At 40.8% G+C, this 15,075-nt stretch overlaps 2 protein-coding genes across 8 annotated transcripts in view; one reads left to right on the top strand and one right to left on the bottom strand.

Moving 5' to 3' along the window:
• Nucleotides 1–4,380: 4,380 nt before the first annotated feature.
• Nucleotides 4,381–13,530, bottom strand: RBM48 (RNA binding motif protein 48). Of its 2 annotated transcripts, none has more exons than XM_003809736.6 (5): nt 12,969–13,530; nt 12,225–12,415; nt 9,346–9,491; nt 6,916–7,490; nt 4,381–5,036 (listed from the first exon to the last, which is right to left on the bottom strand). In XM_003809736.6, exons 1-5 carry the CDS (start codon nt 13,077–13,079, stop codon nt 4,953–4,955), a joined length of 1,107 nt encoding a protein of 368 aa, XP_003809784.1. In that variant the 5' UTR covers nt 13,080–13,530; the 3' UTR covers nt 4,381–4,952. The 2 variants fall into 2 exon arrangements, with proteins under 2 accessions (XP_003809784.1, XP_054970682.1); XM_055114707.2 differs by lacking the exon at nt 12,969–13,530 and adding an exon at nt 12,710–12,952.
• Nucleotides 13,389–15,075, top strand: part of PEX1 (peroxisomal biogenesis factor 1) — a 41,290-nt gene continuing 39,603 nt past the window's right edge. For 3 of the 6 annotated variants that reach the window (XM_003809737.5, XM_055114705.2, XM_034964446.3), the window contains exon 1: nt 13,389–13,586. In XM_003809737.5, coding sequence (XP_003809785.1) covers nt 13,458–13,586 — 129 coding nt within the window. In that variant the 5' untranslated portion in view covers nt 13,389–13,457. The remainder of the gene's footprint in view (nt 13,587–15,075) is intronic. The other 3 variants (XM_008962005.5, XM_034964444.3, XM_055114706.2) reach the window with 2 other exon arrangements.

The raw sequence follows: 15,075 nt of genomic DNA, 5'->3' as shown, positions 1-15,075 counted from the left end.
GTTTCTGAGTTCTCTATTCTGTTCCATTGCTGTGTGTGTCTGTTTTTACGCCAGTACCATGCTGTTTTGGTTACTATAGCACTGTAGTGTAATTTGAAGTTAGGTAACATGATTCCACCAGTTTTGTTCGTTTTGCTCAGGATAGCTTTGGTTATTCTGGGTCTTTTGTGGTTCCATATAAATTTTAGAATTGTTTTTTCTATTTCTGTGAAGAATGTCATTGGTACTTTGATAGAGATTGCATTGAATCTGTAGATTGCTTTGGGTAGTATGGACATTTTAACAATATTGATTCTTCCAATTCATGAACATGGAATATCTTTCCATTTTTGGGGGTGTCTTCTTCAATTTCTTTCATTAGTGTCTTATAGTTTTCATTGTAGAGCTCTTTCATTTCTTAGGTTAATTTCTAGGTATTTAATTTTATGTATGGCTATTGTAAATGGGATTGCTTTTCTTCTTTTTCAGATTGTTGGCATATAGAAATGCTACTGATTTTTGCTATGTTGAAATGCTATGTTGATTTTGCATCCTGCAATGTTACTGAATTTGTCAGTTCTAATCGCTTTTTTGGGGTAGTCTTTAGGTTTTTCCAAATGTAAGATTATATCATTTACAAACAAGGATAATTTGATTTCTTCCTTTCCAATTTGGATCCCCTTTATTTCTCTCTTGTCTAATTGCTAGCTAGGACCTCTCCTTTGAAAGAAAATGTTATGGAGTAAATTTTTTCTGACAATTACTCAAACTTTTCTCTAGATTAGACTCTCAGCAATCCTGATGTAATTAGGCCCAGAAGTGAAAAAACAAGGACCTGTTGAAACCAATCCAATTAAGCAGTTAAAGGCATTCATAATCTCTACACATGCTACTCTCACCTGCTACTCCTGCGCAACATACTTAGTCTCTCATAATCCCTGTCATGAATGCTTCACTCCAGGCAGGTCTGTCTTCTTAATTTATACCCATTTGCTGTCTTAATTCAGGTGGGCCACTCTTCTGCACCTCCTCCTCACACCTCTCTACCTATCCCAACCATCCTTAAAGGTTCAGCAGTGGTCTGCAAGTCTTCTTCAGAACTGTTACTTCTATAACTCCCAGTGCCTTCCTCCTTAACAGAGCAACTTCACTGTTACCCTTTTTACCTGATGGGCTCCCAAGTAAGAGATACTTTGTGGAACAAATTCTACAAAAAATTAATTTGAAAATCATTGCCCTATTGTACTTATTTTATCATAAAGTAGCCGTATAATAATGGACTTCCTCTAATTTTTATCTTATTTCTCCAATTAGAGTATAAGTGTTTTAGGGACAGGGCTATATTTTATATATCTAAGGTAACTCAGGTATGCCTATTAGAATAATACAAATAAAATAAGTGGCCTCTGTAAATAAATAATTTTTTATGTATGTAGGGTGTCTACAGAAGTGTGAACTTTTATTTGGTAAAATTTTTTTAGTCTAGAGAGCTATTTTCCATGCAAAATTTAAAACTAGTATTTACCAAGAAACGTCTTCCTCTCTAAGATTATGACAATGATGGCAAGCTATCGCTTGCAGACTTTGAAAAAACAGTAAGAGAAGACAGACTTCTGTTGGAGGTGTTTGGACCATGTTTACCAGAAGCAAATGTATAGTTACTAGTGCCAATAGCCCATATAGATTCAGGAAAAATTTTAAAGGGTCAGAAAGTAATACTTGCTAGACACTCTCCTCTGTTGGGCTGCAGCCCACTGCTGAAGTCAAGGCAATCATTGAGAGTTCAGCCCCATCCTGGCATTTGGGCCCCAAGAAGACATTCATGATTATTTCAGTAACTATATTCAAGACTTCCATTGAGCTTTTAACCTCTTTAGCAATAGACAATTCCTGTTTCCTGTAAGTATGGTGTATTTCCCAAACCAAATCCAGGGTATATTGGCTTGCTGAAGGGATAGAACACTGAATAGCGTTTCAGCAAGTACACCACAAACTGCTAGAACACTTGATCTCTTTCAATCCAATTGCTGTCAATGTTTTTAAAATTTTGGAGACATAGAGTACTTTGTGCTTATGAAGGTTTTTCATGTATGCATCTGACAAAAGTTTTCTGAGCTGCAAGTATCAGTCTAATAATTGATTTGGCTCATAGAATTGCCTTACATGTTCTTCCTTTATCAACTATGCTTTTCAAACATGGTATACAAAAACACTTTTTTTTGAGACACAGTCTCCCTCTGTTGCCCAGACTGGAGTGCAGTGGTACAATCTCAACTCACTGCGATCTCTGCCTCCTGGATTCAAGTCATTCTCATGCCTCAGCCTCCCGAGTAGCTGGGATTATAGGCATTTGCCACCACGCCTGGCTTTTTGTATTTTTTGTAGAGATGGAGTTTCATCATGTTGGCCAGGCTGGCCTCGAACTCCTGACCTCAGGTGATCCTCCCACCTTGGCCTCCCAAAGTGCTGGGATTATAGGCATGAGCCACTGTGCCCAAAATAACCTATATGGAAATTTTGTAAATTAGCTTGCATGTTATTAAGCTATCCTTATCCACCTCAACTCATCTCTTTAATTTATTTGTCCCCCTGTAGTTTATTCCCTCTACCCCGCATTTTAACTTTCTGGAAACGTGGTAAAAAGCAATGTGTAAAAGGAAGGCTTCCAATCTGAAAAGAGATGGGCGAAAACAGTATATAGCATAATGGACTAGATCAGAGTAACCGCTTAGGATGGAACAGCCAACAGTTCTTCAGCTGCTTCCAGAGTTCATCTGTAGCCCAGTTATCTAGAACTTTGCTATTCAAAGATGGTCTGTGCACCAGCAGCACTGGCATCTAGGGACTTGGGAAAAATGCAGAATCTCAGGCCCCACCCAAACCAACTTAATTTTAATCTTTTTGTTTTGTTTTGCTGCTTGACACCACAAAGGTTTCTTTCTTTCTCTCCTCATGATGAATTATGTTGGTGGGGATGAGGAGTGCTGCCTTCCGCATGGTCACAGGACTGTCAGGAACCCATTCAGAAACACACGACCCATTTAGCAGCTCCTCTCCTTAACTGTCAGGTAACGTTTGTCATGCAACAGATCTCTAGAACTCTTTTCATCTTCCAAAACTGAAATTCTATACCCATTAAACCGTAACTCCTCATTTTCCCTCCCCACAGCCCCTGGCCACCACCACCACCAGAATCTGCATTTTAACAAGATCCTGAGGTGGAGATCATAGCAACTTATAGTCTGAGAAGCCTGAACCAGACAGCAATTTGCTCCTTCCAATTCTATGCTTAGGTCTCTAATATATCCTTTACCTGAGATTTCAGCAAAAACTGTATCTAATTACCTCACATGGAAGTAGGGCCTACCCTCCTTATCTGCAGCTTGCTGTTAGTACCATCTACCACTTGGAGCCATCCTAGTTAATTTGGATCAGTGTGAGGAGAGAGGCCATTTCTCTTCCTGTCTCCCATCTCTCAAGAGGAGGAGGGAGTAAAAGCTGAAAAACAACAGGAATGGAGCCAGTGGCAAAACCAACCGACGCCACTGACCAGGCCTGAGGTTAAAGATTAACCCCCCAACTCTAACCATGTGTTGCCTATAGATCACTTGCTCCGTCTATCACAACCCTTTCACGCAGACCCTCTTAGAGTTGTAAGCCCTTAAAAGGACCAGGAACTTTTTCTTCAGGGAGCACGGTTCTTGAGACACAAGTCTGCCGACGCTCCTGGCCGAATAAAGCCTCTTCCTTCTATAACCCGGTGTCTGCGGGGTTTTGTCTGCAGCTTGTCCTGCTACAAGTACATCATAGCTGAAATTGAACCTTATTAACTGGTATGTTCAAATTCAATCCACTAGGCAAGAGGCCATTAAAGATAGGGAGAAATGAAAACAACACACCATGGTATGGACCTTCTCAAGTTATTTTTATCAGTAAAGAAAATGGCCAGGCACAGTGGGTCACACCTGTAATCCTAGTACTTTGGGAGGCCGAGGTGGGTGGATCACTTGAGTCCAGGAGTTCAATACCTGCCTGGGCAACACAGTGAGACCCTGTCTCTACTAAAAATAAAAAAAGAAAAAGAAAATAGAGACAGCCTAGATGTACTGAAATTTCCAATTATGTAATCCACTAACAGAAAAAAGTGTGGATATGCCAGAAGTAGTAACAGAAGTCTAGAATTTATAAATACTGATGTATTTTTGGATTGCCACAGGTCAAGCAAATTCTTAAAAGTTATTTAAAGCATATAAGATTCTAATTTCAGCTTTGTTCTAATAGTTAATCTACTTTTTACTTCATAGAATTGTCTTGATTTTGAAACCCTGGCATTCGGAAACATCCTGACTTCTAGTGTTTCAATGGTTCATTCAATACTTGTATTATAATTGGAAACAGACGCTGGCTGCCTATCTTTATTTCTATTGTAAAGTTTCCATATTTGCTTCAATTAATTTATATATAATTACTGTACATGAGAGATAATGTTATGACAAGAATAGTTTCTGCAACATTAAGTATGGGTCAGAAAAAGAAGAAATGGGCCAGGCGCGGTGGCTCATGCCTTTGGGAGGCTGAGGCAGGTGTATCACGAGGTCAGGAGTTCGAGACCAGCCTGACCAATATGGTGAAAACCCATCTCTACTAAAAAAACACAAAACTTAGCCAGGCATGGTGGTGCACGCCTGTAATCCCAGATACTCAGGAGGCTGAGGCAGGAGAATCGCTTGAACCCGGGAGGCGGAGGTTGCAGTGAGCCGAGATCACGCCACTGCATTCCAGCCTGGGCAACAGAGCAAGACTCCATCTCCAAAAAAACAAAGAAATGACTTTAGACAAATAGCTTCAATGAAATTACAAAGAGGAGTGCATTAAAAAATACCAGCAGTAAAATCTCTTGAAGAATTAAAATGACAGGCTAAAAATAAATAATAAATGTTCTTTTTAGAAAATACTAAGTTGCTGCTGGCACTCTATATTCTTCTTCGTTTTAGTGGATGACTTGTATGTACATCTTCTGGTTTGTCCTCTGGAGGCTTTGGCACAGATGAAATTACCTAATTAAAAAAAAAAAGAACCATTAAAACTTAGTTTCTATAGCACAGGAGTAAATAAGCTATTAGAAGAGGTAAGACTACATCCAATAGTTCAATCCTTGATGTCACTTTCGAGGCAGAGTTGGCCTAAGTTCAAGGTACAGCCTATGACCTAGGCACAGAGTGGAGTTTTCCGTTTGAACACTGATGACAGTAAAATTTCTAAAGCTATTTAAAAAGAAAAAAAATTTGGAGGAAGAAAAGTGAACATATGCTCTACTTTAACATTCCTTTATAGATCTAAAGACACTTGTTATATTACGGATTCAGATAGATATCCTGGTTTTGCATTCTTGAAACACTGATAATGTTTGATAGATTTGGGGGGATGAAAACGTTTGGAGAAATGAGCAGGAAGCAGTATAATCCTCAATTTCCTGGGAGAAAAAGGAAAAGCAAACACACTATCAGAAAAAGAGTGTACAAAGAGTATACAATAAGTCAAAGCAAAGTAAGAGTCTTCATTTGAAATGGAAAATTATTAGAAACTATAGTAAACTGTATTTAATATCTTTTTTTTGTTGTTCTATTTCTGGACCTAGAATTTGGACTTCACACGTTTATCTTGAAAATGTAATCAGCTCTGGTTGAGACAGGTATGTATCTTTGTCTATGCCTCAGTTCAGCTGTAACTGAAGGAAGGAAGTAAGGGTGGCAGCACAAACTGAAAACCTTTTTTTTTGAGACAGGGTCTCACACTGTCACCCAGGCTGGAGTGCAGTGGCATGATCTTGGCTCACTGCAACCTCCACCTCCCAGACTCAAGTACCCTTCCACCTAAGCTTCCCAAGTAGCTACAAGAGTTCACCACCACGCCTGGCTAATTTTTGTATATTTATGGTAAAGATGGGGTTTCATCACATTGGTCAGGCTGGTCTCAGACTCCTGGGCTCAAGCAATCTGCTCACCTCAGCCTCCCAAAGTGCTGAAGTTATTGGTGTGAGCCACTGGGCCCAGCCTAAACTGAAAAACTAAAGAAGGCTTCAAAACTGTGCCCACGGATTTTAATTATTATTAAATAATACCTTTAATCAGATATTTTTAGGTAAAAAATGTACATATATGAAATTAAGCTACCTTAGCCTCCCTTAATCACATTGTAAATTATGAGTAAAACTATGTGAAAAGCACTTTCTGCATCTTGGAGTAAGTATAAGAGAATGTCATAACCCTCAGTTTATGATTTGTAACAGTAGCCCCTACCCCACAAAAAGGTGTCTTTCAAAAGCTAACTCAGATGTTAACTTTATTTGTGCTTAGGAAATGGAAAATGATTATGTAAATGACATTAAAAAAAAAAACAGACTACCTAGGCAGCACAATCTGGTCCCGATCATTTAAGAAGTCTACATTTGAAATGCATACCTGGAGGCCTAATTTTTAGAAATCTCACCACCTTCTATTGCTCTTTATCACAAAAGCAAATTAAGCATTTTGAATTTGATATAAACTGTAATAACTCTAAATTTGAGAGAAATAATTTACAATACTTTTGCTTCTCAACTTTGGCTCATATTAGAACTACCTGGGGAGCTTTTAACAAAAATGGCAGGCCTGGGCTCCACTCTCACAGATTGGTTTAATTGGCTGAAACCACTGCTTTAATATTTTGTATCTACAGTGATATAAAATGTCTGTTCATTGTTTAAAGCAAGTATTAACAGTTTAAAGCAAATAAAATGTTAGCCAAATTCAGTTATTTCAACAGAACACTGTAGAAAAACACATCAAAACACTAAAAAGTGAAAAAAATTAGAGTACTATTGTTCCCACAAATAATTCTCCATTTAATCCTATAACCAAATCGTGTCTTAGAATAGTTTTTTAAAAATAACCTTACCTCTTTAAGTTTATGCCGAATTAAATTCGCCGTTGTATTCAATGAGTCATCGTGCATATCCACTTTAGAGATGTCTGGTAACAGAGGTCCAATCATAATCTCATTACTACTTGGGTTTGTTTCAAGAAAAGTTCCAAGTTTACGATCATCTTCTCTTCTTCTTTTGCGCTCCTGCAGTTGTGTTGTCCTAGGCATGAATCTGTCAACTGCCTCTGAAGACGTAATAGCCTTTTGTGCACCAGGGCAGGCCACTGAGTTTTTCAAAGAGTTTATCTGTGTTTTCCGCAAAGAGTCATTGTGGTTATAATGCCCCATTGTTTTATGATGGTTTCTACCATCCTTAGAGGAGTCTGATGCTCTGTCTACAGGTCCCCTGGATGAACACATACATTTTGAGGAGAAATAACATAAAGGCAATTCACAGGAATATGGAAGATAAGGATTTGAGTTCCCTGCAGAAGTGTTCAGAGCTTCTGCAGCTTTACAAAATCCAGACATCTCTGAGTGCAAGTCTTCTCTAAAATCCTCTGTGTCTTTATGCTCTGTAACCAATTTCTTCTTTGTCACGTAATGGTCTTTATATTACAATTTAAAAGTTGAGGGAAAGGGAAACAGAAGTGGTTTATTGTTTTCATCATTCAGAATCATATAATTTTTAAAAATCACTTAAAAATGTTAACAAATTCTACTCCAAAAAAATTATTTCTTGAGAAGGGTATATATTCACATGGTTTAAAACCTAAAACGGATAAAAAGATATATAGCATCAAGTGTCACCCTTTCCTTGCTCTCCATGGGTCTGGTTTCATCCCCATAAGTAATCACTATTGTTTTCTATTTATCTGTTCAATATGTCTCACTTTGCCACCTCCTTCCTCCCATTCTTTTTCTCCCCACTTTAAGATAACCTGTAATACGCATTTCTGTGCACCTCCGCATTTTCCATTTCACTGTAGATCTTACAGAGGTTTTTCATCATTATATAGAAAGGTTTTTTTTTTTTTTTTTTTTTTCAATTTCAGAGTATTCCACTATCTGGATGTATCATGCTCCTTAGCTTGTGTTTGTTAGTTACTAAAGAAAGCAATATGCTTGTCCCACTTCTAGGGCTGGCAAGGGCCTCTTCCCTGGTTTACTCTCCCAAAAGCAGACTACAACAGGAATGGAGTATGGAAGATGTGGTAAAGATGAAATTGGCTATGTGTTGATGATTGTTAATGTTAATATTAATACATGGGAGATATGTTAACTTAGTCTCTCTGCCTGTGTGTTTTGAAATTTCCATAATAAGAGTTTTTGAAAAGTAAGACCACGTATACAAATGCATCTTGTAGAGGCTAGAATGCTGCAGATGAAAGAGAGCTTAACTAAAGTGTCCAAGGCCAAACAAGTCATAGTTTAATTCTGACGTCAGCAGCACAGCAAAAAGGTCTTAAGAGGAAGGGGAGCAAATAATGAAGATAATCCTAGGCTGTCACCAACACTGAGATGATTAAAGCAGTTAAAAAGTAAACTCTGGACAGAGTCCAAAGCTTGGGTTTTAATCCTTATTTTGTCTTTAATTCATCTCTAATAATATAGGCCGGTCACAAACTTTCTGAGACTTAGTTTCCTCACCCAGAAAACTTGGGACCCAGGTCAGATAATGTCAAAGGTCTTTCTCCACATTAATATTTTATAATTTCCTTTGCCACACAAACATACAAGTTTTCCTGGTGCTATTTATTTACTTATCTTACAAGTTAGAGTTCAATGTCTATAGATGACTGGGGATTCTCAACAGCTCTCTTACCAGATTTCTGAGTAAGTTTTCCAAGAGTTTTCCCACTTTATTTCTCTCCATCACTATCTGGTAGAAGAGGCATGTGGGGGCATTTAGCCAATTGCTGGTCAAAAGTAGAACTTCTCCATGATTAGCAGTGACAACTATATGATTTGACAACTGCAAATCATACCTGCTTCTCACTGCATTCTGGTCAAAGCCTTAATTCCTTAGCATGGGACACAAGGCCCTCCATGATTCACTTCTTACCCACTTTTCTAAACTTATCTCTCACTGAAACCTTTGGGCTTTGGTTATACTGTATTAATTAAAGTTCCTTAAATGCATGATGCTCATTTATTCCTCTAAACATTTAAACATCTTGCCTGGCTTGCCTTTCCATCTTTTCCTCTCCCATTTAGTTAATGTCTACTTATCCTTTAAAATTCAGCCACTTCTCACATACTATAGGAAGTCTTCTATGAACCAATATTTCTCCCTTCTCAACCCAGATTATGTAGTGTGCTGCAGAGAACCCTGTGGTTTACAGTTACTGAATACTGTGATGGTTTACTTGCCTCTCCTACCACTAGACTGGGAATTGCATGATGACACACCTGGCAGAGTGCCTGACACACAGGAGGCATTTAGCAATATGCTTTCCATACCTTTATTTTCAGTAGTTTTTACTACATATGCCTTCCGCATTTGTAGTTTTTTTCTAGTTTCTTCAACTGTTTCAAATTCTGGAGCATAGCACACATGAAGCAATCCACCGAAGAAACTCTGTTCATCCATTTTTCTCTTGGCTGTCCTGAATGGAAATACAAGATAGCATAGTTTTTTAATCTAGATTTACTTGGGATGAAAGCTTAACTAGTATGCAATATCTGGATCTAAAGAGCAAAGTCCAGCTTTTGCTACGTGTATATATATCCTGTGGATTGGGAATTAAGATGCTCTGCTTGTGGACAGTATTCATCCCATTGATCGAGTATGTACTCGTAGAGCCTCCCCTTTCCTTCCCTTTGAGCCTCTTTGTTCCCTAGTCTTTAAACAACTAAGGACCCAGCTGGTTGGCCTGAAGTATGTAAACTGTGGTCATAAAATGGAGCTTTTCTCTGTGGCCCTGAAGAGTTAGTTCATACCCAATTAAGCTTTTTCAGCACTATGTATTTCTGTGATGGGATTCATGCCTTAAAAATCAGATGAAAGATACTATAATCATAAAACATTCAATAACTGAGGAACTATTAAATATATAACAATGAGAAAATGAGAAGAATGTTATTCAGTCAATAAATACTTACTAAACATCTATGACTGGCCAGGTACTACAATAAATTTAACTACTTCTATATCCAGCGATAATGATAAATACTTGTTGAGATTTCACCATATGCCAGGCAATGTCATAAGCGCTTCACTTGAATTAACACCTAAAAACAACACTGTAATGAAACTGAAGCACTGGGACATTATGTAACTTAGCCATGCTCATAATCTGGTTTGAGGAGCAAGGATTCAAATCCAGATGTCTTACTTCAGAGCCTACTAGACTACGTACTATAGAAAACAGAAAAGCTCTAGAAAATGTTTCCCTAACCATGGGAGCTGGCAGGTTGGTTAAGAAAGTGAAATTACATATAACAGCAGCCTGAGAAAACCACACATGACCCAGTAAAATCAAGTGCTTTTGTGGTAGACTATGAGTTCTACTGATAGCACAAGAAAGAAAATGTGAATTGTAATAGCCAGAGAAGGATGGGTCTCAGAGCAGATTAGTGAGGAGAACAGAGATCAATATAAAAATAGATAAGGCACTGCATACTTCAGCCTTTTTGGAGCAGAGGATTTATGTCACATAGAAGGCTGGAAAAAACTGAGTCAGTTTGCAGAAAGGAGTAACAGTAGAAACCACAATAGCTAATGTTTACTGTATTCTGACCAGGATACACCTTTATATGGATTATCTCATTTCATCCTCATACAACCCCAAGAAGTAGATAGGTCCCTTTACCATACAGATTTTATGGAAGAGGAAAAACTTAAACAGGTTAAATAACTTGCCCAAGATCATGAAGCTAGTAAGCAGTGGAACTGGAAAACTTACTCCAAACCCAACTTTTTTTTTCTTTTGAGACAGAGTCTCACTCCATCACCCAGGATGGAGTGTAGTGGCCCATAAGACTCACTGCAACCTCCACCTCCTGGGCTCAACTGATTCTCCTACCTCGGCCTCCCAAGTAGCTGGAACTACCAACACGCCCAGCTTGATTTTTGTATTTTTACAAAATACAAAATACTGGCCATGTTGGCCAGTCTGGTCTCGAACTCCTGGGCTCAAGCAATCTGCCTACCTTGGCCTTCCAAAGTGCTGGGATCAAATCCAACTTTTTTTTTTTTTTTTTTGAGACAGTCTCACTCTTGCCCAGGCTGGAGTGCAATGGCATGATCTTGGCTCACTGCAACCTCCACTTTCTGGGTTCAAGTGATCCTTGTGCCTCAGCCTCCCCAGGAGCTGGGATTAAAGGTTTGCACCAACACAGCCGGCTAATTTTTGTATTTAGTAGAGTGAGGGTTTCACCATGTTGGCCAGACTGGTCTTGAACTTCTGACCTCAAGTGATCCACCTACCTTGACCTCCCAAAGTGCTGGGATTACAGGTGTGAGCCACGTGCCTGGCGTCAAACCAGAATTTTTTTTTTTTTTTTTTTTTGAGACAGAGCCTTGTTCTGTCATCCAGGCTGGAGTGCAGTGGCATGATCTCTGCTCATTGCAATCTCCACCTCCCAGGTTCAAGCGATTCCCATGCCTCAGCCACCTGAGTAGCTGGGACTACAGGTCCGCACCACCACACCCGGCTAATTTTTGTATTTTTAGTAGAGGAGGGGTTTCCATCATGTTGGCCAGGCTTGTCTTGAACCCCTGACCTCAAGTGATCTGCCTGCCTCAGTCTCCCAAAGTGCTGGGATTACAGGCGTGAGTCACCACGCCCAGGCTTCAAACCCAAATTTTTTTTTTTTTTTTTTTTTTGAGGCAGAGCTTCCCTCTTGTTGCCCTGTCTGGAGTGCAATGGCGCAATCTCGGCTCACTGCAACCTCTGCCTCCCGGGTTCAAGCGATTCTCCTGCCTCAGCCTCCCGAGTAGCTGGGATTACAGGCCTGCGCCACTAGACCCAGCTAATTTTGTATTTTTAGTAGAGAGGGGGGTTTCACCATGTTGGCCAGGCTGGTCTCAAACTCCTGACCTCGTGATCCGCCCACCTCGGTCTCCCAGAGTGCTGGGATTGCAGGCGTGAGCCACCGTGCCTGGCCAAACCCAACTTCTACTCTACCAAGCTACAGGACATTAAATTGTTAAGCATGGGAATGATGTGGTGGATACAGTGTTTCAGTAAAGTTAACTTTTAAAAAGGCTGGAGGAAGATATGCTAGATTACGTTTTGGGGTAATTCAGGTATGAATGAGGGAAACTTGGGGCCAAAATGACAGAAATATGAATGGAGGAAATGAGGAAATGAGTCATTGCTTAACTTGCACATTACCTTGCACTTTGTAAGTTCATAAATTTAATAAGATAAACTTCAGTAAAGTCTTCTGCTGGGTATTCATCTAGAGCATTGTACTGTTCAATTGCACCATATAAAGCGAATCGCTCAACTAATTCCTTCATGACTCCCACAGCAGGAACTCCTTGTATTAATAAGTACTGAGATTCCAAATTGATTGTATATACCTGAAAGAAATGCAGAGTTATTAAACGTATTTCGCAAATAAGCCTAGGACGAATCTGCCTCTATTTTTTTTTTTAAAGAGAACTTTGAAAACAAGAAATAATCTGTTCAACCCAGTCAGCAAAAAAACACAAAATGAAATTTCTGCCATTCCTTCTGCATAAAGAATAACAGTCCATGTGAGAGGCTACCTAAGGCATATAACAGACTACCTTCAGTCGACATTTTTTTCCAGAAATTGAGTCGGTAGAAGTCACTGGGAACAATCACTCAACGAATATTCACCGAGTGCTTACCTGTGCCAAGTAGTACTGTAAACACAGAAGATCCAATGACTAAAACCAAGTCCTATTCTCGTGGAGTTGATGTTCTAATAGTTGGCCAAAAGGGTCGTGAGAATCTTTGGTACCTGACCGAGGGTTCTTCACGCCAGCTCTAACGAGAGACAGATCTGACGGAAGCCTTGTCGTGCCTTTATTTCCGTAGGCTGGTCATATGGCGCTAGCACTCACATAAAGCTACCGAGGAGAGCGAATGAAACCAAAATCACTTTACCTTCACAGCACGAGGCCGTCGTCCCTCCCGATATTTGGCCCGCGTGTCGCATACCGCCCTCTGGACGTGGTGATCAAATAAACTCCCTAGCTCCCCGCCGCTCGACGCCATCTTGCCTACTTTGATCCTCGCAGGGAGGACAACATCCGCCCTGCTGAGCTCCCTTTTATCCAATAAGAGAGCGGGATGAGTTAAGGCGTGCCAGGATTGGCTGGAGAATCGACAGCGTCGGCCATCGTTTCCTGCGTGCGAAGATTTGATGAACTAGGTGCCGCCCCCGAGCGGCTCGGCGGAGAGGCGCGGTGGGTGACAGAAGCTTTCTTGTCCCACCCACTACAGGCTTACGGCAGGACGCTCAGCGGGGAGAGGGGGCGGGGCCGCAGGGGGCGGGGCCGATCGATCTCCTCCGGCTCCGACGTCCTCGGCCTGCCGGGTCCCGGGTCCTTTGCGGCGCTAGGGTGGGCGAACCCAGAGCGACGCTCCGGGACGATGTGGGGCAGCGATCGCCTGGCGGGTGCTGGGGGAGGCGGGGCGGCAGTAACTGTGGCCTTCACCAACGCTCGCGACTGCTTCCTCCACCTGCCGCGGCGTCTCGTGGCCCAGCTGCATCTGCTGCAGGTAACCTGCCGGCCCCGGGCCACCTGATCTTCAGCCTGGGGTCGGACGAGGCCGAAGCCTCTCAGGGACGCGGCGGGACACCGGCTGCCACCCGGGCGCCGCCGAAGCGCGCAGAGATCAGGGTCCCTCGACGGCAGGGCCCTTCTGGGTAGTCTCTGGATCCCGCAAGTCCAGTGCAGCCCTGGGCTCGTCTTATCCCAGGTCTTTTCACTTGGTGAAACTGGACCTAGAAACGTCCTAATATTCTACCACTGTTTTTATAAATATTCCTTATTCCAGGCTGGAAAAGCTCCTGAGAAGTGGTTTGTTTTTATTATTTTAAAAGGTGTTTTCCTTGCCAGCCATTTCCAGTTAACCTGCGCTGCTGCCGTCCGGGCCGCGAGAGAGGGACGCAGAGTTGTTGGCGGAGCCCCTGTCGGTTCCCGGGGACTAAGCACCGCGTCCCATGAGCGGGAAAGGTTAATACAATGATGGTTCTGCCCTGCGTCGCTGACGCGGAACACAGCTGTAGTGTGTTAGGAACACATAACGTAGTTAAGATCACTTGAAGCTCTGCGATCAGTCGCCCTTCTGGACGTTGTGGTTAGGATGTTTCACAGTTCTAACCACTGGTGGAGATACAGCGTCCATATTTTCATAATTAAAAATAGAGGCACATGGTCTCACGAGTTTCAGTGTACTTATGGGGGCAAAAGGACGGCGTATTTGAAATCCTCATAAATCCTGGATGCATGGTACCCACCAGTGGCTAATCTATGCAATGAATAGAGTTTGCAATAATTTCAAGCATCCCTTCTTTCCACTTGAGTTACTTCCCCATACCTAGGGGAAGATATTTTTGGTCCATTGAAAACATGAGTTCAGCAGAATCCTCCTATCATCGTCGTTATTATTTTTTACCACTAAGTAGACAATCTTTTGGTTTTTGATGGGCTTTATGGCTAGAGACAAATCAGTCACTGTCACCAAGTTCCAGGTAGAAGTTGGTTCAGTGCTCTGTCAGCTTCGATGGGATTTTTCAACATGTTTTCAAATCTGCACGTAATAGTAGGAATGCTTTCTTACAGTAACTCTAATTTGATCCTAAGATGTAGTTGTTACCTTACATTCATCACTGTTTGAGAATTTAGTGGTCTTGATCTTTGTTTTAAATTTTGAGCCTTCGGGAAGTACTTATAAGAATTAATTCATGCATATCTTTTTGAAATGTAAATGTCTTTAGCCCTGGAACAAATTGCTGCTTCTGTTCAGCCCATATTAGCAGAATAGGTCAACTTTACTTTCTAATTATCAATGTAATAAGTTTATTATTTTATAGATTCCGTAAATCTATACATTTATTCCTCGATGAATTATATAAATTTATAGAATTTATGTTTTATAGAAAATTTGGAAAGCATGGAAAATTGTTAACAAGAAAATAAGTTACCCATAATCCCAGAACTTAGAGGTGACTAATGTTGACAGTTTGGATCCAATCTTCCAGTTT

This window comes from Pan paniscus, chromosome 6 (assembly GCF_029289425.2).
Source record: "Pan paniscus chromosome 6, NHGRI_mPanPan1-v2.0_pri, whole genome shotgun sequence".
NCBI lineage: Eukaryota > Metazoa > Chordata > Mammalia > Primates > Hominidae > Pan > Pan paniscus.
This window is presented reverse-complemented; position numbering and strand designations above follow the sequence as displayed.

Bases quoted from the DNA above. Each gene is read 5' to 3' on its own strand.
- RBM48 (XM_003809736.6), bottom strand. From the start codon at position 13,079: ATGGCGTCGAGCGGCGGGGAGCTAGGGAGTTTATTTGATCACCACGTC. The intron at 12,416-12,968 runs GTAAAGTGATTT...CATTTCTTTCAG, and splicing joins GACGGCCTCGTGCTGTGAAG to GTATATACAATCAATTTGGA. The intron at 7,491-9,345 runs GTATGGAAAGCA...TGTAATATAAAG, and splicing joins AAAAACTACTGAAAATAAAG to ACCATTACGTGACAAAGAAG.